Source organism: Anguilla anguilla, chromosome 2 (assembly GCF_013347855.1).
Source record: "Anguilla anguilla isolate fAngAng1 chromosome 2, fAngAng1.pri, whole genome shotgun sequence".
Classification (NCBI taxonomy): Eukaryota; Metazoa; Chordata; class Actinopteri; order Anguilliformes; family Anguillidae; genus Anguilla; species Anguilla anguilla.
Window position 1 is genome coordinate 57,340,835 of NC_049202.1, and position 23,292 is coordinate 57,364,126.

Consider the following 23,292-nt stretch of genomic DNA (forward strand, 5'->3'; position numbering starts at 1 on the left):
AAGTAAAAACCTGAAAGTGGTTTTGTTGCTACGTTATTCAATTAAAATGAAAGTAAATGTAAGAGGTTTCATTCCATTCCATGATACTCAAAAGGAAATGATATTAAGGTCATTTTGTATTCCTCTCAGAAGGCACAGTCTGGCTTCTGTAGGCATATTTATGGGAGGACGTTACTTCAGAGAGGGGGGTGTCCCCAGGCTTATATGGGTGTCTTAGTGTTGGACTAAAACAATAACCTGCCAGCCCTGTTTGTATACGATTCTACACCCCTGCTTTAGAGATATAAAAACCTGATCGGCAAAATTAGAATTACCAAAATGTACATTCATTTGGCCAATAACTGCAGGCATTAACTGGGGAAGAACAGCAGAAGGTCATGGGATAGCTGTACTGGTCTTTGGCAGCCAAAGCACTGTTTGATGGGTGGCAGTATTACAGGTACACTTGACCCTTTGGAAGGGACTTTGAAGAGAGTCTGTTGTGTGAGTGGTATCATCAAACATGAATCGTCACCTCCATGTCTCTGATGTCACATCATGTAACAGACCTCATCCCAACAGCTGTGGTAGGCTAGGCAGTGGGGTGGGGGGAAGGGGGGGGGGGGAACTGCACAACCTTCCCCAGCTGGAATCCCCTCAGTAACAAACACAGACCCCCATCTCACTATTCAGCCTTGGAACCTTTAATTTAACATCCTCTCGTGGAATGTGTTAGTTACTCATTTCAAGTGAGGTCCTCCGTATCAACAAGTCAATTCTCACGGCTTTTCTCTCACAGTAATACAACAAAATCCTTGTTGGGAAACAAGCAGGGCTACAGTCCCCTTTATTTTCCATTATCATTGCGTCTCTTAGTTCGGTTAATTGATTTTTTCATGTATATCTATTACATTTGGTGTAAAAATTAACTTTCCATTTTAAGAGGTATTTAAGCTTATTTAATATATTAAAATTTATTACTATTTCTATAGTTTTACATTGAAACTATAGCTGGCCATAATCGTCAGATTTTATGAACCACAGTGGAACCACCCAGTAAAAACTTTTTACGCACTTTCTTATTGTATCAATTTCATCATTTAGTACATTTTATTAAACAGTTATCTTTGACTTTGATACAACATTTTTTTAAATACCGCAACAATTTGAACATAAAATTAATGTGGTTATAGCAAATTCAAAACTGGCCAAATTAAAAAATACATACCTAAAATGTAGAAGAAAAAGGAAAAATAGATAAGACAAGAAAGAATACAATAGCACTGATGCCTTACGTAGCTGTGGTTCAGACCATTTGTTACATACCTCATGCTATGGAGCGTATGTATCTGACATTAAAAGTGAAAAAGTAAAAAAAAAAAAAAAAAAATCAATTAACCAGTTGTCTCGATACTGAACTTCCTTCTTTACTCAGAAAGGTAAACTGGGAATAAGGACTAAGGTAGCCATGCCCTGGGCTAACAGGTCCTCCTGTCTGCCAGCAAAAGACCAGGGAAATGAGCAGGGTCCATGGCTCAGTGATGGGCGTGCTGTGAGTAAAGTAATAAGTAGAAAAGCTAAATAGTACCTTTCCTCTACCTGTCCCATTGGCCAGCAAGGGTGAGAGGGGGTGGCTGGGTACCCATGATGCTTTGTGATCTTTCTCTGTTCAGTTTATCCTATCACAGCTGTTTTTTTTATTTTATTATTTGTCAGGGGGTGCAGGGACCGTGGTGGAAGTGTTCTGTTTTGTTTGACTTGCTTTGCTGTTTTGTGTACTCCATTGATGAGACCCTTTTTTGCTGTTCCTTGTTTTGTTGTAGATGTCCTGTTGATTTACAGTATGTGTCGATTCACTTGTATTTTGTGATGTGTGAAGCAGATAGGGTGCAATGATCTCATTGGTTTATGATTTAGTGAATCATATATTTTTTTAAACCAAAGGGAGACATTGCACCTATAGTAAATCAAGGTTTGTCAGAATTATCACCACAATCTCAATCAGCCTGTGTTGAGTTTTATATTTTGAATTAAAACTGAATTGGAGTTGGAAGCATTTCAGTACGGCAGTACAATGGGCATTAAAGCAGAAGGAGAACAGGATTTTCAATAATTAGTTTGCCATAAATTGCAACCTTAACAGCCCCAACTTGATTGGGTAGTTTATTAAGGTCCTCTTCCTTTTTTGGTACTGGACAGATAGCTTTCCTATTGGCTACAGTGCTCAGTCACATAATTGAAAAAGTAATTTGTGTGCTTAAAGTGGAAGAATTCCTTGGGCACTGAGATCCACAGAGCATATCCTCCATCTGCAGCTCCCTGTTGTAATGGGAGCCTATCGGAGAACGCGAAGGAAACTGTGAAAAGTCGGCAAACAGTTCTGCAATTCTGACAAACCGCGCCGGGTTGATTATTTGTATTAAACCACACTGAAACACCCTTTTCTCTCTCAGCTGTGAGCTGTTTTTTTTTTGTTTTTTGTTTTTTTTCCTTTTTTCGTTTTCCAGACAGGCTCAGGATGAAGATATGGGCAAACACAAAGGAGTGCCTGAGGATAGAAATAGGTGAATTAATTTCTACAGCATCTGTAGAGCTCCTGCGTTCTGTATTACAGAAGGGAAACACAATGGCAAGAATTACGAATTCATTTTATATTATTATAATTAGATGAATAGTCAGGCAATTATTATTATATATCTGAGTCTCTATACTAAAATTGGACTTTTGCGGGAAATGGCTTCAATTAGCTTCCAAAAGGAAAGGTTGAAGGCATTGTTATCTTACGGTTGCAAACAAATGAGCTCCTTTGTGATTGCCCATTTGTGTTTGAGTGTGGTATAAGACAAGGGGCCGGGACCGTTACCTTGCATGTACACACTGTGCCAATAGGTGCTGCCAGTGTAAGGGGCTTTTCTCTCTCCTGTACTGTCTGTCCTGTGACCTCCTTGCCGACGTCTGGAGGGGGGCAGGGAGACAGCACACTCTCCCACCCACCATTCTTCCTTCCTCTCTTAACTCGCATTCTTGTCCTCCTTCGCCCGCCCTGACCCCTGCCCTTTCACTCGTCCTATGAAGGGGGATGCGTCCAAGTCCGAGTCCGAGGTCGACTTCTACACTCGGAGCATGGATGACGTGAGCGGAAGTAAGAAAGATGTGTCCACTTCCTCAGGTGAGCAGCACACTCTGTGTGGCACAAAAAAAATGTTTAATCTTCAAAAGTGAAAAATTGTTTCTAAAAAATGTTTAGCTACACATCGATGAATAAATGCTGTAGGATACATCAAAAATATATTTAAACAATTCAGGAAAAGCCATGGTTACATGGAACAGCAGCATTTGTGATGGAATTATATTTAGTAAGGCAGTAAAATAAGTATGCCTTTCCAGTATACAGTGCTGTATTTCATCTTCTGGTCTTACCCAAGGCCCAATGAGTTATTCTCAGACACACCAAGTTAGACTGCGAACTACATTTAAAGGGTAATGGAATCATAGTTTGCAAATATCTAATAAAGTTTGGGAATAGTTTTAGAATTTGCTCTCAGCAAATTCTAACATTAAAAAGTAATAATGTTGGCTTTGTAATGAGCCAACATACCAGGAGGTTGTGACATCAGTGGTTCTAAACAATTAGATCAGACTTTTAATGTGCCCATATAAATGAGTGCAATTAACATGTCTATACCTATGTATTTAGTCTAGCTGTGAAACAGCCAGGCCATTAAAGGCGGCATTGTTCTGTTTGAGAGCACGCTGCTTGATGTATTATGTATACCTCCTTAATGTCCTACTTTGTGGGACTGGATTCATAAAATGGGGTTTTATAAGTGTGCGCGCGCGTGTGTGTGTGTGTGCATTCAGAAAATGGAAAGAATCATGATTCAGACTTGTAGAACACCGCTGAAAGGTGACATTGTTTGATAATTGGCTGAAATGTACAGTAGTCTACAAGTTCCAACAGGCAAAGTTCCCAGAAAATGGCCTGCATTCAATCATTGTTTGCCCTTAACTTTTGAACTAAGTCCTTAACAATCAAATTTTTTTTTTTTTTTAAAGGTAGTTTTATTTACAAACACACTTTGGTGACTTGCAGATCATTTTCCAAGCTGTGAAAGTAATTAAATTACTCTTAATTGTGAGTCAGTTAAGCACAAATGTTAATTGAATCGAAGCCAAAAGAGCAAGCAGAGTCTATCCTCACACTGATATTAAAATTTAAGTGCTTTCACCCATGCATTCTGTATTCATGCTTTGTATTTCCCATACCCATCTCTCAATATTTTCTTTCAAGAAATGGTGAATAATATTGCATTGATTTTAAGAGACATCAATGTTCATTCAAAACTTAATCTGTTGTTCCTTGCTTTTATGATAGTAGGAATAATCTTTTGTCTAAATAACTAAGAACATAACCATTTGAAATTATTTCTTGGTTTCACTATTCACAATCAGGCAAGTCGAACCATCTAACCATCAAACTATGAACGCATTACTGCTCTTCTTTCTGCTGAATTTTGCTAATTACATTTATAAATCATGTTGCTGTTAGATGGCATACACTCAGTTTCAACTAAGAGTTTTGAGCATTTAAATAAAAAAATAAATTGCTTAACTATTTCAGGACACTCATCTGTACATGTCGGAAATTATAAAGAGCAGGCTTTTTGCCGGACTCATAAATCAAGCAGCCATTCATTGCTCTAGATTTATAGAGGCGGTATGTCATGCGCTGAAGTCAAAACATGAAGAAAAAAAGTTGTTGAAGGAAATGGAAACTTCACCAGTTCAAAATGTATTGCAGACATATGAACTGTATAAAACAACCTTATCTCACAGCTAGAGATTTTACCTTTAGAGAATTGGTGATAGGATGGAACATGTCCAAAAATGATCTTTTTCAACTTGGTGCAATGGTGAAACCCAAGATCTTGATTTGTAATTATAAATTAATTTAAAATTGCCACTATATTATACAATTTTATTAAAATATTAAGCTCATCTTTGAAAAGACATATCTATCGATCCAGCTAACTTGCTAGATCATAACAATTATTGAAAACATAGCAATTATTAAAAACATAACAATTAGTCTGGTGTATAGCATGAATCCCTTTACTTGCCCTTTAATTATTTTACATTTGGTACTTAGCAAACTAATCAGTAGAGTGGTTATTCATGAAGAGTGTGCTCCAAAGTATCACTGCCATGCTAAGTAGCTTGTTATCTTATAATAAAATACCTGTACCTTTCACTGGGAACATTAGCTTGTTCGCAGGCTAGCTAAATTGATTTCCATCTCAATCTCTCTGTAGCTACCTAGCTGTAGTGAACTGTCTCTGCCTGAATGTGCTAGAAATAGTCCCCTAGAAATTAATTCAGTGTAGCATCCAAAATAAAATGTATTCTGTTTTTAAAGAACACATTTTAGTTTACTTAATTTATCTAGCTATCTAGCTACCTAGCCAAGCCTGACCTACAAACATTTTGTTTAGTTTTTGGCTTTGCCACACGTCATTTCTAGATGAGAAATCTTACATTTGCGTAGTATATGCTATATTTATTAAGATCAGAATTGGGTTAGATTAAATAAACTTTGAGGTCAGAAGTTACATTATATCTTAGGTTATATTAGATATTAAGGCAGTATGTGCAGTACATACCTTTAAGTTTTCTGCATACTTCTATTTTGTTCAGATATATTGATTGCAGGGGTTTTCCACTCCCTTCAAATGTTGCTTTCGCCCTACAGTGGTGCCCATTAACGGGCATGTGGACATGAAGACCAGCCTGACACCCCCCCTCATCACCCACACCGCTGCTACGCCCATGCCCGTACCCAAGATCTCGGCTGCAGGGGACCTGGCCCTGGACTCGGAGTCCCGCAGGGGCAGCAACGTGTCGGTGGACCCCAGCTGCTATGATGTCAGGTCTCCGGTAGGTTCTGTCATGTTAGTCTGCCATTCTCCGTTGGTCTTGAAGGTAGCCAGTAGCCTGAGTCTCTTTCCTCTCATTTCTACACATTTCTTTTCCAAATCTGAGATCGTGTGCTGAACTTGTGGTTCCCTAGCTTCATGCTGAAGTCAAATCTTATGTCACATCCTGTCTGTCCTCTGTGTCCCCCCCCCCCCAATCCCCCCAGACGAGTGCGCGCAGTTCCCCATACGCTCCCTGGAGCACGGGCAGCAGCTGGAACAGCCGGCGCTCCAGCTGGAACAGCCTGGGCAGGGCACCCAGCCTCAAGAGGCAGAAGCGGCAGTCTGGGGAGCGCCGCTCGCTGCTGTCGGGGGACGGCCAGTCCAGCTCCGACGAGGAGGGGGGCGGCGGGGGGGCCTCCGAGGGCGACGACGGCTCCCTCTCCAGGACGGACTCCCTGCACCACCCGCAGCACCGGCGCATGGAGTCCCTGGAGACCAAGAGCTCCTTCGACCTGCCGCCCGACACGCTCCAGGTGCCCTCCTACCTGTACCGCTCGGCCAGCATGCACAGCACCCGGCCCCCCAACCTCATCTCGGCCGAGCACCAGGACTGCAACGGCAAGACCTCCCCCACCACCACCCTGCCCCCGCAGCTGTCCCTGGATGACCCACACAATGAGGAGGACAACGGGGACGACGAGGTCAACATGGTGAGCAATGCAGGGAGAGAGCACAGTGGAGAAATCATCCCTGTATTTGTAAAATTTACCACTGAACCATGCAAAACACTTGCATTTATGCCATTGGCTTTATTCACTCGTCAGACCCCCTTACCCACAGCAACTCAGTCAATTAATTTTCTAAATATTATCTGTTCATGCAGCTTGTTTTTTTTTTGTTGTTTTTTTTAAGCAATTCGGTAAGTAATATACGAGAAACATTCAAGATGCAACCCCCACGTGGAATCTCCATCTGCAGCTTTATTTTTAGATAACTGCTGTCTCTGCTGAATGAAACGCGATGGCTGAGCACAGGAAATGATTTTCCGCTCAGTTTCACGTGATTCTAATGCCCGGCTCCCCTCCTACAGAGTCGCAGGGCCAGGTTGATCAGGTGGTTCGAGAGGAGGCAACCGGAGTGGTGTCGCCAGAGGAACACCTGGTCCCTCTACCTGTTCTCTCCCCAGTCCAGGTGAGCTGTCCAGCGCCCCCTATGCCAGAGGGTGATGCATTGCAGAGAGAAGCCCCCTGCACGTGAGAGCGCAACGCCCCCACTGCATGCTGGGTCAGGGCTTCGGCGTCTCGTCTGTGCGGTTTGAAGTGCGTATCTCTTCACAGTAGGCTTTATCCAGGAGGCACTTATTAAAGGGAATAAAGACAAGCCTTGCACATTACGGTCTGTCAGTGTTTGCAGCGAGGCGCTTTACTACAGTAATTAAACTTCAAACGAGGACGCATCATCCTTCCCCACAACCTCCTGACGACGCAGCCCTCGGTGCTTTGTTTTTGTTCTCGCGGCGTTCGACTCTCTGTGCTGCTGCACTCAACCCGCGGAGGCTGAAGTTACCCCACAGGTGACCTCCGTGATGGCAACTATTTCAGAGTCCCTTTGAAGCATCTTTGGACATACCTGTTCTGTACTCAGTTAGCTGCAAATGCTCACTGCACTGTCTGTTAATGACATCACTCCGCCCATACCAGCTGGCTGTATCACTCAGTCCGCCACATCTGTACGTAAGTCTGTCATGTGGCAGCCCCGTGGGACAGCAGTTATATATAGTGATGGCACACGGCAGGGACAGGGGGGCAGGGAGAAGGGTATTCTGTAAGCTGCACATGTGTAGCTTCTCCCCATTTCACCCCTCAGTGGAGAAGCTAACGGACTCCAACCCTGCCGAAAATGTTGGCATGACAACACGCTTGAATATTGCTGCTCTCTTCCTCTGTCTTGCATAGCTCCTAGATCCTGAATATTAATACTTTAGTATGAGGAATATTATGCTGTCATATTTCTACTGTACAGTAGCCCTTCTTAATGTTGATAATCTTGTCAAGTCGGTTTTAAGAGTTTGTGAGTAGTGTATGCCCTATGTGTCATATATGAGATTATAATAATGCATTTTATAATTTAACATATTACTTTTATCCTATTATGCATTTAAAAAAATCTGTAATGTATACTATAGTGTATTCTATAATGCATGTTCCTTAATAATTCAACTGTGTGTCATAATACTGACAGTGATGTGGATATCCGGCAGGTTTCGTATAACGTGCAATAAGATCATCGCTCACAAGATGTTTGATCACGTTGTGTTGATCATCATCTTCCTCAACTGCATCACCATTGCCATGGAGAGGCCCAGGATCGATCCTACCAGCGCTGTGAGTTCTAATCCGTAGCAACCCTGTCAACACCTGATCTGCTTATCTACATGCATTTCTTAAAGGAGCTTAAAGCTTTATTATTCTGTGTAAACACATGTCACAGCTAAGCTCCTGTTGTCAGATGATACCATGGTCAGAGCATCACTAGATCACATGGTACTCCCCTCTCACTTAACAACTTGACGTTAAACTCTGACCCTGCTGTTTTACAATCCTGAGTTACAAACAGACTGAGTATGCGGTTTTGCATTATGACCAAACTTATTTACACTGAGGTAGCATACAACTGAAGCACTTGCTGTGCCCTTTGACAAACACAGGTTTTCACCGATTCAATGTTGAGTGTCATTGAATCCTGACTGTGCTGGTGATAACTCTGAATAAATGTATCATGATGCATAATTGGCCATAATGTTGGCCGAAAAGGTAGGGTTTCAGTCAGCAGGATATTCCCTAAACTACTGCAACACCTGTAGTCAAGTGAACACATGTGGTCGAATGAACAGCCGTAGTCGAGGGAACACCTGTGTTCGAATGGACACCTGTAGTCGGGGTGAACACCTGTGTTCGAATGATCACCTGTAATCAAATGAATGCCTGTAGTCGAATGAGCACCTGTAGTCGAGTGAACACCTGTAGTCGAGTGAACAGCCGTTGTCGAGGGAACACTTGTGGTCTTCCTGCGCCAGCTGTGCAAGTTGTGCATTTCTCTGACAGAATGGTTACAGAGCTCAGCGGGTGCATTCTGTGTTCTCTTTTTCTCTTTTTGTTTATGAATTTCCCCTTGAAAAAGTAAGTCAGCAAGTATTAGTATTCAGCCTAATCAAGATAAGCTCATGATATATTAGGTACTCAATTATTTAATAGGTATAGGGTTCAAACCAATTAATTAAACATTTAATTAAGTTTAATCATTTGAGATAGCCTTTCATTTTTCAAGTGGCATGTATTTAACCAGTATGAATTGAATCAACGCCTTTTTTGTGAAAATAAGTGCATCTTCAATAATACATTATAATGCCATCTCAAAGGACTTTTCAGTCTATAGATGTCAAATACAAATTAGTATTACATAAATAACTCATTCAAACCTCGTTAATAACACTTTGCCAATAAGTGAAGTGGCTCCACAGGACCAAAGACTGGGAATCAATGCATGATGCAAAGCACTTGTTCGAATGCATTTACCCTAGCATTTTAGCATTATTAACATTGTTTTTGCCATATCAGTGTGTAACGGCGTGTATCTCCATTTAGCCATAGAAGGGAATAACGAGGCAGTGTAAACTGAAAAAAGCCCATTTAATGTTTTAAATAAAAACCAGGTATGGGTAGCCCTTTTCCTTTCACGCCCCCTCTGTTGTGGTATTCACAGATTTCGCTAAGTAGGCAAATACAAAAGCACATTGAGCACTCAACATAGTGAACTGTCATTAGGCCTCGCTTGTGCCTAGTTTGGAACAAAAACTTGCTGTACAAACCCCAGGTGTGGCACAGCTGTTTCCGGCTGTGTTATTCTCCTGGGCACTTGATAGTTTAATTTATTTTCAAAATACGTAAATGCCCTTGCTGAAAATGTAACTTAAAGGAGATATCTTAAAATTACCACAGTTTGATTTTCTTGTTGAGAGAACATTTCTCCGTTTTTAGCTTTGTGTCCTCTTTTAGCATGCAGGAAATAATTGAATCATAATAAGGCCCGCATTAGACTAACTAAATAGAAAAAAAAGATATTTAGCAAACCCTGATATCCTGGAAGTTTTGGAGAGGGTTTTTTTTATTTTTTTTATTTTTACTTCTCAGACATCCAAAAATAAATAACTTCTAAAATTTATTTTGTTGAGCAAGCATGAAAAAAATCCTCTTTCATGTAAACAGAAAAATATAAACACACACATACACAGACATACACAAAAAAAACATGTGCATATTTTGTTCCACATTTTGTGGACTAGCTGTAATTTTCAGCTCACGTAATGAGGTGGTTATTGGAACAAGGCGGTTCAAGGAGAGCCTTTGAGCTGCTCTGCATCACAGAAGCCCTGTAGCGTGCAAAATGCTAATTGAATTCCGAGTGCAGATCTATGAGGTCCACTCTGCATTAACTTTATTTTCTACTGTAGCCCATTTAGGATTCATTTGGTTAATTGGTTGATGCTTTGCCTGGACACATGCCAGTGCTGTTCTGTAAGTGTGCTGATAAAAGCGTTTGTGTCGTGGTGGTGCATTTACGGGACACCTGACGATTTAAGAGTTATGTCTGACCTCCTCGGTTTTACCCCTTAGTTTGGCAAAATTGCTTCAAATACTTTATATTCAGCATGTTTGATTATTCCGCTTTCACAAACAATTGAAGAAGTTGTATAATATTTTGCAAAAAAAGTTATATTTAGTTTTTATATTTAGATTTTTTTTTTTAATTGGTGCAATTGCTTTGTTTGTTTTCTGAGACTGGAATCACTGTTAACAGTCTGTTTGGAAAATCAGAGTGAGTAAAGATGAAGGCATTTTCCCCCACTCATAAGCAAGTAGAGCAGAGGGCCTTGAGCGTGTTTGATTCCAGCTTTTATCTACCCACACAGGGCAAAGGGTCAACAGAGTCTCAGTTGTTTGTGAAAACAACCCCCCCTGCGGTACCCCCAGCGTGCTCAGGCTCGTGCGAGAGCGGGTGTAGCATTCGGCTTATCGCCGCGGGGCAGGTTCAGCCTCAGGTATTTAAATGGCTAGCCGGCGCCCTGAACGGTTAGCCATGGGGCCTTGGCGATATTAGAACTCGTGTGATTTTGGGCAGCCGTCGCCACCGCCCATCCGCCTGTTCCGTGACTCGTAAGGTGTCCCCAGAGCGTCGCAAGAGGCGTTTGAGCGCCGACAGGAAGCGAGGATCCTTCACTCCACTAAAACACGCTCGTTAAGAGTCTGCTCCCCGCGCCATAACACGGGAAATTAGGTTTTGCCGACGCCCACGCAGGACGATGCGGCAGCGCCCGTTGATCAGGTGCCTGTTTGACGGCGCCGTTTGGCTGGGCACAGGGGTATCTGTATTCTGCGGATGACAGAGCGTTATATGCTTTACGCCCCTGCTTCGCCCTTCACATCGACTCACGCTCATTCATCCTCCCCGAGTTTGCACAGGGGAGGGGAAGTGAAAGCCAGCATAGAGAGTTAAATGGAAACGGATCAGGAAACAAATTCGCCAAAGCCTTTCCCCACTCGGCTGAGTTTTATTTATTTTTATTTTTTTCTGCTCAGGCAGTGCCAGTTTTTTAAAAGTGATGGAAAAGAAGACCTAAAGGCTCATTTGTACAGTGTGCAATTATTTCCTTCAAACAAATTCTGTTTGAAGATTTGTTTTTGACTTTATTTTCCATGGGATTAAGCCACGTAATCCCCTTTTACCACGCGTGCTCCCTGGGTCCACCGGGTGTGTGACTCTCCCTCAAAAGGCAAATTATTTTTTTCACACTGTGAAAAGAAATGCTCCTGGCCTTCAATTAATTTTTCAGTATTATTATCTGCGCATTTACATGCATGGGCTTTGTATGTGTATGTGTGTGTGTGTGTGTGTGTGTGTGTGTGTGTGTGTGTGTGTGTGCGTGTGCGTGTGCGTGTGCGTGTGCGTGTGCGTGTGCGTGTGCGTGTGCGTGTGCGTGTGCGTGTGCGTGTGCGTGTGCGTGTGCGTGTGCGTGTGCGTGTGCGTGTGTGTACATTTTTTATAAAGGTCTTTCTGTGCAGCTTTTATAAGCTATTAGATGGGCGATGGAGGTTGAATTGTCGCAACAAATGATTTTGACGTCTGTCCTGCCATCACAAAGCAGGCCAGTTTCCTGAACTGTCTTCACTGGGGTGCTGGCCAATATGTCAGTGATTCCTGCAGAGCATCACTCCGCTGCAATATTTTCATTCTCGTGTCCGAAGGAATTTGTCAACCACAAGACTGCATTCATTTTTATATTCTTTTTTTCAGCAGTTCTATTAGCATGGTTTCTTTCTCACGATGGTTCCTCTATTCCTGGTCAATGTGCTGATGTGATTTCCCTGCCCCGGCTCACTCTTTCAACCAGGAAGGGCCATTTAGAGTGAGACTACTGTCTGCAGAGCTCCAAAAACTGTCAGCAACCTGCTCATCACCCCCCACCCCCAACAACGAGGGAAAGAAACAGAATTCCCTTTCCATTAGACCTAAGAGCTTTAGGCACCCAAAGCTCTCAGCTGCTGTAATACAGTATTTATTTTGACAGATGGCCTTATTCATAACTTTCGCTTATATTAGTTATGCTTTCGCATTAACAGACGCAGTGTGGCTTGTGGGATTCAAACATACAACATTCTGGCTACACTGCGTCATGGTAAATTTGGTGTCACTTGCGCCTGATAATTGTGCATTTAGTGCAGTGTTATCTGCTATCCATACTTAATGTACAGATTCTATTTTCAGTCCAGCTATGAGTTAGTCGTTTATTCATATTCCTATCTTTGGGAGTAACACGTGTTGTATTAGCACACGTACCACAGCAGACATGACTGAATGGTGTCAGTTTGCATGAAATGTTTTTTTGGCTCATGCTCGTGATGTCACTCTGAATGTTCCCAGATGGGAGTGCTTTGCAGGCATCCACCAGCCGCTCCCGCTGCGTAAGAGGAGGTCATGGGAACGACGCCACTCGGGGCCTGTAACCCAGACAAAGGAGAGGCAGGATAAATAAGCAGGAAGCACAGTGTTCCCCACATTCCTCCCTGTGCCGCTTGTGTTTCCCTTAGTCATTGTTTAAAATAAGGCACAGTTTCTCATCCCTGTTTGACAGAGTCCTAGCTGCCGCTTGCAAAACCTTTCAGCCACGTTTCATCTGCGTGGAGAAGGTGTCCAGGGACGTCTAGCCGCCGCAGCTATTGTAGGTTCAGTTGAGTCCTCTTGGGTTTTCATAAACTTGCACGGCCTGTCTGGTCGGCTTTTCTGCGGATTTATTCATTTATGCACTCATCTGCAATCTTATCTCGGCGGTGCCTGCCCCATAGGGGCCTGTAAATGCGGCCGGAAAGCGGTGCGGTGTGATAATGTCTGGGAGTCAAGCACCGTGGGGGAACGCTGCCTCGCACATCCACATTTGAGCAGGGTGGTTCCCCTCGCGTAAGGTCAGTTCAGATGGCGAGTAGCTGATGAGTGGTAGTGCGGTGATAGAGAGATATTTAAAAAAGAAAGAGCGAGAGCTGGCCAATCCCTAGTGACCTTCTTCAGGGATATGCTTGTCTGGAGGCATGGATGGTTAATAAGCTGGTGAGAGCTGGGCCTGGGGCTGAACTGTAATTCTGTTAAAAAATGGAGGAGTTTCACATACGACTATAACTGGAGATAATGGCAGTAGTGGAATGGCAGTTGGTAGCATATAGAGTGAGTAAACCGCCATGAAGACCAAGGACCATTCAGCTGGTTGTGTCGGTTGGTTTTTGTTGCAGGTTTTTGGAGTTATGCAAAGCGGTTTGGGAAAATTACTCTTTGTAGTGACCCATCAGAGAATATTATGAGAGGAGGGGAAGAGGTATCAGAGCCTCTCATGACGTGTCAAGTGATTCTTGTGTCTCAGTGACATATACAGGATGTGTGTGTGTGTGTGTGGGTGGGTGGGTGTGTGGCCCAGACGTCAGACCACTTGAGGTTCTAATTTATTAGGGTAGACCTTGGATGCCTGTAAATGCAGTTCATAGATTTGCTTTTGTTTTTTTGGTTGAAACTGGCACAGTGGTGCCTCAGAAGTGTGCTCCCATTTTTCACTGAACCTGCTGTATGCGTGCATATTTGTGCGTTCTGTCAGTCTTTGCGAACTTTCTGTCAGTCTTATCTTTTCAGGAGACACTATGTGATGTCCTCTCCACACTCAGCAGGCTAACCTGAATGCATTCTTCCCCTCACGCTGACTCACCAGTCACTTCCACTTCTTGTCTGGCTCTCTCCACAGGAGCGCATCTTTCTGACCGTGTCCAACTATATCTTCACCTCCATCTTTGTGGCTGAGATGACAGTAAAGGTAGGCGAGGGCGGTGCCATTTGGGCTCAGCGGGGCTGCGATTCGCGGCTGACAGGGGGTAAATGCACTCTGGGATGGTCTGCTCCGCTTCCTGCTCATTTGTCTCTTCAGTTTGAACGGGCCTGAGGGCTTAGTGCCTACGCTGAATTCAGGTCAGTTTGAATCATTTCCCTCCTGGCAGTTTGCTGAGAGCCCCCTTCACTGCAGACCTCCGGGAGCTGATCCCAGACCTGTGCCGAGAGCAGGCAGGGTAGAGGCTGTGCATTCTGCTCTAGCGCCCTAAGCAGCACAGCTGCCCTCTCTGCAGCTGCACACCTCCAAGGCTGAGGTCTCCAGAGGGGTTAAGCTCCGCCCCCTACCTACAGTCACGGCTTCAGAAGCAACATTTTTTTAAAATCTGGCTTGTGACTGCATTTAGTTGCTTTGCAGAATTGGAATGACAGAAAATTATCAGAGTATAAATAAACTAAAAATAATTTATTATTGTTGTTGTTTTTTGACCTCCAAGCCACTCCCACTGCAGAAACCTTTTTTAAGATTCAGAGACGTTCACTGGCAAGCATAGTGAAAAGTTGTATTTTGACTTTCAACAATGCGCACGTTAATATTCCTAAGTGGAGGACTGTCTGCCAGAAATTCAAATCCTTTCAGTCTGAATTGAGATAAATGTTTTCAGCATGTCTGAGGAAGATGGAAAAGTTCAAAAGTGTCAGTCAGTGAGGTCTGGGGTTCTATTCTGGGCTACTGTATGCCTGGTCACACCTACTCAAGGGTTTCAAATGAAAATCATGCTGGAGGATAATATGACTCAGAGGAGGTTAATTAACTGAAATTGAGAAAAACTTTGCCCGTGGAACGAGACAATGGGGCAGAGGAAAACCAGGGCAGGTTTCCTGAATTGTCAAAGTTCATTAGTGCCAGGATCATTTCATTTGATCTTTAATGCAAATTCACCGGCGAAATCATTATTTACTTCCCCTGGATCTGACTGCTTGTCACTGCTGCGCATGCAAATTGTGCTACTGTATGGCTTCAGCTAGTTTAGATGCAGCTGGTCCCAGTTGTATCATCATAATAGTCTCCCCCTCGGAATGCGGATGCCATGTTTAGAGAGCGCGTGCGTTCCTGTGCCCTGCAGGTGGCGGCTCTCGGCATGTGCTTCGGTGACAAGGCCTACCTGAAGAGCAGCTGGAACATCCTGGACGGCATGCTGGTGATGATCTCCGTTATCGACATCCTGGTGTCCATGATCTCCAACAGCGGCACCAAGATCCTGGGCATGCTCCGTGTGCTGCGGCTCCTCAGGACCCTGCGGCCACTCAGGTATTGCGTCCTGAGCCTTGGCCTCTATCGCCCCCTGTCTGCTGGGATGGGTCACAACATTATGCCGTTTACATTTACTGATTTCACCCTGTTCATTTACCAGACAGAGGGATCTCTATCCAGAAGGACTTGCGTCCAATAAGGCTAGCCTTAACAGGTCTTGTCTGGGACGCAACCAAAGCAAAGTGCTATTTGTGAAACAATGGCTATGATGAACACATTGTCACACACAATATTATGAAGTGTGTGGGGGTGGTACAGACACAAGGGTATTGAGTCAGCCAGCATAGTGCCCACTGTTATTATGGTTGTGCAGCCTTATGAATTTGTGTTCTGTACTGGTACACAGCCTGTGAAGCGGTCTGCTACATTTCCTTTAAGGCAGCTGTATTTGTATCTTGAGACACTGGTGAGGCTGTTGTCATCACGCTTTGCAGATACACTTCACACACCCACCTACCCACAGAGTAGCACAGATGCACTGAAAGCTGTGGTATACCTGCCCCATATGCCCATCATTCAGGCGTGCCAGGCAGTCTATGGAGGTGCTGTCACGCCAGGCTCGCGTGAGCAGCTGTGCATGTTATGTTGGTTTTATGGTGATATGGTCATGTGATGCTGATTGTGACATGAACGCACGCTGAAGCCTTTGTGAATATTTAGCGAGCTGAGTTTAGCGACCCTCAGCTTGCACAGTCGTGCAGAAAGGACGGTGTAGAACCATTCCCCAGGTGGAGTTTTTTATTTATTTTTATTTCTCAGAGGATTCCCTGTTTCTCCACATAATCTGTGTGATCCAACGTGCCTGTGTCTCCCCCTCCCCCTCCTCCCCCCTCCCACCTCACATTTCTTCCTTCCCAGACATGCACCTCTCATGACAGTGCGTGCCCTGAAATATTCATAGTGCGTGGAGGAGAAACAAGAGAATCAAATATTCATTTATCATGCATGATTTGCCTACTAAACACTCCACGTGCTCGCAGATGCTCCCAGGTTTCCCCCTGCCCTTTGCTGGCACTGACCTGCAGTCTGAAATGGAGGCAAAATCCAAATCGCCATCACAGCTGCAGGCGTGCTTCGCCCACACAGGAAGATTTGACTTTGCTACTGATCTTAAAATAAACAAGACTTAAAGGGCATCGGCGTGATGTAACTCCCCGAAATGAACAATGCGTAATATTTTAACTGGAAAATGTCCTCTCTATCCCACAGTCATACAGAGAACACACGTCTTTACTGCCCTGAGTATTTTATGAGACGTGAGGGCTTTGGTGTATTAGTGGCAATTTGATCTTAGCTTGGCAGTATTTTCCACTGTAGGGGCAGTAATGGGTTTTTCAGTGGCAGTGCTGTTCTGCCCATGCACAGAGATGATTAGCAAAGCCAAGAGCGTAACTGGACAGTGACCGACATGCTCATTAAAATTATGGAAGAAAAAAAATAACTAAGCATTTTTTTGAGACTACATGGAGTAATTTAAAATTGTAAGCAGCTTCATCAGCCTAGAGAAATGCAGGGCTACGCATACAGGAATACCTTGTAAAGAGGGAATTATGAGAGATTAAACATTTTAATATATGTATGTATCTGTTTTTCTATTAGCAGCAGAAAGTTTCCACAGGTTTGTAAAACTCCTGATGTAAGCGGTGCTGCTGAACTCCTTATCTATCTGAAAATTGCCAAATGATATTAAAAATGAATGCATTATCTCATTCCAGAGGTTCAAAGAAAAGGACTATTGTATATTTGTTTATTTTGAGCAGGGTGAATTTCTGGGATGTCCAAGTTACAGTAGAGATTAACCTACAGTACATATAGCTCAATTGCAGGTAACATGCTGTAAATGCCTGGCATTTGTCTGAAAAGTACAGTCAACACTCAGCTAGTGTGGCAAGGAATATGAACCATTTATTGGTTTGGTAAGACCTTGGTAATTAAACTCAAACTTAGAATACATGACAGAGTGCCACTGATAAGGCTATTAAAATAGAAAGCTGTTAAATAGAAAACTTAGTGACTAAGTTCCAGTGAATGGGGAGATCTCAAGTATTATATTCCTTGAATAAGGAAGAAAATAATTGAATATGGCATGAGAGGGAAACGCCCTAATGAAGAGTGAAGCTGCTTATATGTTACAAATGAAATAATTTAATCCAAGCCATCCAGTAGGTGTATGTCTTCAGTAAAGGGCTTTGTATTTCATACGGTAAACATATGAGGTGCAGTTGAAATGAAAAGAAACTGAATGATATATTTTTTAAAAGCTTAGCCTCAGCTAGAGCTGAAGCTGAAAGGGCTGTTGTGTGAGTGTGGGTGATTGTGTGTATGTGTGTGTGTGTGTGTGTGTGTTGGACCTGAGTTGAATTAATACTGGGCCTGTTACTGTGTGTCTGTGTAGAGGAGTGTGTGGAGGAGTGGGGGGGGGGTGCATGTGTGCATGCACTGCCTCATTATGAATATTAATGGTCCCATTACAGCTTGAGCAGGAAGGAGTCACTGTGTGTTTTCGTATGCTGACACAGTGATTTATCAGATTGGTTGGGAGCTGGACACACACGCCTGTGTTAATTCATCACCGCTGTGAAACCCAGGTTGAGTCTTACTGTCACAGCCTAAATGCAGTGTGAGCTCAGGAAAATTCAAGTACAAAGAAAAAATGTGAAAACTGACCTATTTTTTCATCAGCCTGTACGTCAGATCTGTCAGGACCTTTTTCTGTTACCTTTTGATTCTTTATTTGTATGATTTCCAGTGTAGCAAATAACCTCCTACCTCCTTTAAGATACTGCATAACCCGGTTTTCAATGTGGATTGCTTTTCATTGTTGACAAATTCATACCTTGTGATTCGTGACTTAAAAAAGTGATTATTCTGTTGCTGTTGCTTCCAGGGTGCCATATGAAACAATCTGTGTTTAAGCCCAGAAGCTACATTGAAACAGTTAGCAAGCAGTAGCTAATGGTTTGCCCCTTCTTGATTAATGAGTTAATGGTTGGTTAATGGTTCATTTTGTTCATTTTAGTTAATGTCCCAGCTGTTGTACAATACTTCCAGATGATATCACATAAACTGTAGCTGTTACTCAGACCATCACGATAGCCATGTCGTTCAGCCTAATTACATTTTGATTAAGCTAATATGCAATAAAGAAACTTCTTTCGCAGGTAACTTCTTCATGGTGCGCCACTAGCTGAGTGAAGAGACTGGAGCACTCAGTTGTCTAGACAGAATTTATGGCATGGGGCTCATTTGAGTATCTTGGTTTTTCATCTTTGTCTGCATAGGTAACGCTCAACTGACCACTGAGCCAAACTGAGCCTTAAAACCTGTATCGTCTATAACTATAGTCATTTCATCGGCTCTAGAATACCTTAGCCTGACCTGTGCTGTGCATTAAACTGTATAAATAAGTAAACAACTAAATAAATAATTATACAGATGCATCATACTGTACTGTTAACTACCAGAACATTTATTTAGCATATTGTAGCTACTGTAATGCTGTGCATTGAACACTGCCATAGAGTATTGATTAGGAAAACTATTGCAACCATTATACTCTGATTATTACTATGCAGGTTTGCTGAATGCTGCAAAAAGTGCTGTCACATACAAAAATGTTTCCCAAAAAAGCTGTAATCCTCTAGTATATTTTGTAGCTTTATCCTGAAGGCAGGTATTTTCCAACTGTCAAAGAGCCAGGAATAGGGAGCTTGAATTGAATTAATTTGGCAATGTAGTCATTTAGTGCCCCCTGTTGCCCCCTGCCAAGATGTATTTGAACTCCTCTTGTACAACAGATGGTGTGTATAGCCAGTAGCCATATAACCATGTCCATGTTGGCCCATGTTAATTCGGTCATTAATTATGAACAAATCCATTTGTTTCGGGTTAACTAATGTAGCTCAGAAATGGCCAGAAATGTGTGCTTGTATATACAGTGTTGCGTAGAGAACAATATCATAAAAAGAGATGCAGATGAGCTATTCATGAGGACATAAGCACCTGCTTATTTCCATTTCTGAGTGCTGCTTATGTATTGTGTGTCCCTGCGTGTGTTTGTGTGTGTGTGTGTGTGCTTTCATGTGTGCGTTCATGTGTAAATGTGTTTGTGTGTGGATATTTATCTGTGACCACCTAGTGTGTGTTTATTTATGTTCACAAGTCTGTGAGCATGTACTGTACACATATATGGGATCGTGTGTTTGTTCATGTGTGCTGGTATGTGTCTGTGTGCGTGCATATATTGCCTGAGTGAGCTTGTGTGCATGTGTGTGTGTGTGTGTGCGTGCGTGTGTATGTATGTGTGCATGTCTGCGGGTGTATGTGTGTGTGTGTGTGTGTGTGTGTGTGTGCACTCCCTCTGTTGAGGCTTGATTAATCACTTCAGTGGGCTGCAGGTTTGTAGCTCCTCAGATCCTAGCAGAGAGGAGAGCAGCTCAGCTGGAGAGTTCCCCTCCTTGCCGCCTGGTTACAAGAATCATTTAATTACAGCCAGGATGAATATGTGCCTCTCTGCACTGGGAGCAAGCACATTTCTTAATGCCCTACTTCTTATGTTTTTTTTGTTTTTGTTCTTTTTCTTGGGGGAGACGAGTTAGGCGGAGAGGGTGTTGGTAGGGGCGATAAAGGATAGAGGCAGAAAAAGGAATAAACGCAGGTTCAAAGTTGACAACACAAAAGTTTGTTCAATCATTACTAAAGTAAAAAACACTGAGTGATGCTATATACTATTTATTAATGTATGAATATTCTGTCTTTTTATTTCTCACAAGTGCTTGTACATCCTCCAAAACCACAGTTGTGAACCTAAATGCAGGCCGGGGGGGTGGGAGGTGGGTTGGGGGAGTAGGGATGAGGGGGAAAGGGTGGGGCGTCCAGAGAAAGTGAATGTGAACCAGGGTAGGTATGTGTATTAGTAGAATAATAGAATAATTGTGCCTGTGATTGTGTCTAAATGTGTGTAGCAAGAAACCCTCCATGACTGTGTTAGTATGAATAGATATGCTGTACTTCAAGGGTCCGCATTCAATTCCTGCAATTAATACTTAATTAATTAATTAATTAATTAATTAATTCTAAATAACACCATCACCAGGTGTATGGAGCTTCTGCTTGTAGAAGTGCTGGATGGCTTTTAATTTGTCTGTGACCTGACAGTTAAGATTCGGGCATAATTGTTAACTTCCTATTTAATTAAGGTTTCCAAGTAATTTTCACTATGAAAGAACATTTTTTGAATAATTGATTTAGGAGGGTTTTGAATGTCCTATTTAATTTAAACTCAGTCTGAAAGTGTGAAAATGCCCTAAAACAAAAGCTGGAAAGATTTTGGGCGTTGAAAAATGAAAGAAATCATGAAGAAAATTAAAGGGAAGGTTTTTATGATGCTCCCTAAGTGTAAGTACTCCTAAAGGAGGAATTTAACAGCTGTGTCCAACCATAAACTGTAAGGTAACAGACAAACCTATTAAAGCCACAAATGCTGCAAACCTCACACCTATCCATTGCTCAGTTGCGGATGCGTGAAACTCAGATTAAATCTTATGACTTTTGAAAGTTACAACCCTGTCTCGATGCCCACACAGAGAGCCTCAGCCTACCAGCAAACTGCCCTAGCCCCTCAACAATACTGCCCTCTGTGGGTTAACCTTAAAATGAAACTGAAACTTTGTGAGTTTGGATGGTAGTAATGAGTCCCTTCTTTTATTCCACCCATCATTATTCAAGTGAAATAGCAGTCTGATGTCATCATAATACCCATAGGACAGTGCGTAAGTACAGATATAGCAGAGAACCAGTCTATGGGGGTTTAATGCAATAAGGATTATACAAGAATGCATTGAGTCTCTGTGTGTGTGCGTGCGTGCGTGCGTGTGTGCTTGCCTGTGTGCGTGCGTGCGTGCGTTTGTGTCTAACTGTGTGTTTCATGGATCCACCTCAGGGGTTGACAGCTCGGGTGCTGCACCCTGTGCCATGTTATTAATAATAAAGTGCCGTGGTCGCATAATCAGTTTAATTAAAGCTGTCTTTCCCTACTGCAGAGCTTGGATGCTGGGGAGCATCTCACCTGCTTTACGGTTGACTAGACAGAGTGCCGCAGAAAAACAGGGTTTCCACAAATGATGTGAAGCAGCATCTCTGTGATAACTGCTCTGGTTTCTGACCTGCCGGAGTGTGCTCTCTGGGGGAGTGACTGAGTGGGATGGCATAGAAGAAGGGCCTAGCTGACAGGCTGACAGGGGAGGGGTGAGGAGCATTGGCCAGCACTGACCTCCCCTGACAGAGAGGAAATGGGAAGAAGGAGAAGGAGGAGGAGGAGTCGCAGGCTCCTCCATCCGGGTTTAGTCATGGCAACCACCCATCCCCTGATAGCTTGGTGACTGCCTTGAACACATCCAGCTTTAACACATTCTCCCTCTCTCTGTTTGGATATCCAGAAGGCACTTCTGAGCCTGATGATCACTGGTCACCCTAACCACAGACTGAAAATGCTTCCTTTTTTTGGACTTTTGTGCTTAAACATCTCCGCCATCCTACCCCAGGGTGATCAGCCGAGCTCCAGGCCTCAAGTTAGTGGTGGAGACCCTGATGTCCTCTCTGAAACCCATCGGGAACATTGTGGTCATCTGCTGTGCCTTTTTCATCATCTTTGGCATCCTGGGAGTGCAGGTGAGTGTATGCTAGCCCACCCTCTGCACCTCAGTCATCACATCAAATCGACATAAATTCCAAGTAGGAAGAAACAATTATGGCTTGTTTAGAGGGCACTACTAAGCGGATACCCTTTGGTTTAATGTATTCTTTACTTGAAATAAAGTCCCAGCAATATTTATGTTAGCAGGTTTTGCTCTAATTGAAGAGAGTGCAATTTCCGTTGGTTTCAAATTATAGTCACCACGCGCTATGGCTCTCCAACCACAGCCTCAAACCCTGAAATGTAATTTGACGGCAGGATTGCCAGGTGGAAACCAGTACTGTCAATTGGCATGATGCATGGGGAGAAAATTGCAAGAGGGAATTAAATGTAAATGACTGAGTGGAAGCCATCGTCGTGACCCCAGAGCTGGGATTCCACTTATCAGCCGGCGAGCAGGTCCACAGAGAACATCGTTCATTGCCGTCGGCCTACGAGAAGATTCACAGGGGAGGCTCCAGCACCATACAAAGCCAGCTTTCCATGAATTCCACTCCATAATTCATTTGCAAGGTTCACTTGCTCCACGTCTGTCCACTGGTGCATCTCAATAGAGGAGCCCACCATCCCTGATTTAGGATTTATTCTTCTGAAATGAGTTTCCGCTCTTCATCAACATGACCATTTCGCATCTATCACCTGGGAGCAATGGTCTGCCCTTTAGCTGAATGGGAATGCCAGGTTTTGACAATGAAAAGCTATCACAGCTGTTTTTTTTGTGATTTCTCATTTCCATAGGTTTTTCATGAATTGACACAGGTAAAGTGTGTATGATCACATTTTTTTAGAGAATCATTTTGGACTCATATAAAATCTTTTGTGCTTTCCAAAATACAGTATGCAAGTCATTTCCTATATGCCTGCAGTACTGATCACAACCAGTTCCCATTTTGCTTGGATATATGCAAACAGTAATTCATATGAACAGGAAATATGAACAGTAAATTAATCATTTATTCGTATAGAATAAT

General features: G+C 43.0%; 1 protein-coding gene across 13 annotated transcripts in view; it reads left to right on the forward strand.

Moving 5' to 3' along the window:
- The window catches only part of cacna1g (calcium channel, voltage-dependent, T type, alpha 1G subunit), a 186,621-nt gene that overhangs the window by 128,550 nt on the left and 34,779 nt on the right, over positions 1–23,292 (forward strand). For all 13 annotated transcript variants that reach the window (XM_035405059.1, XM_035405063.1, XM_035405067.1 and 10 more), the window contains 8 exons: positions 3,055–3,148; positions 5,729–5,913; positions 6,119–6,604; positions 6,985–7,085; positions 8,155–8,278; positions 14,233–14,301; positions 15,440–15,624; positions 22,170–22,296. In XM_035405059.1, the coding sequence (XP_035260950.1) occupies positions 3,055–3,148; positions 5,729–5,913; positions 6,119–6,604; positions 6,985–7,085; positions 8,155–8,278; positions 14,233–14,301; positions 15,440–15,624; positions 22,170–22,296 (1,371 nt within the window). The remainder of the gene's footprint in view (positions 1–3,054; positions 3,149–5,728; positions 5,914–6,118; positions 6,605–6,984; positions 7,086–8,154; positions 8,279–14,232; positions 14,302–15,439; positions 15,625–22,169; positions 22,297–23,292) is intronic.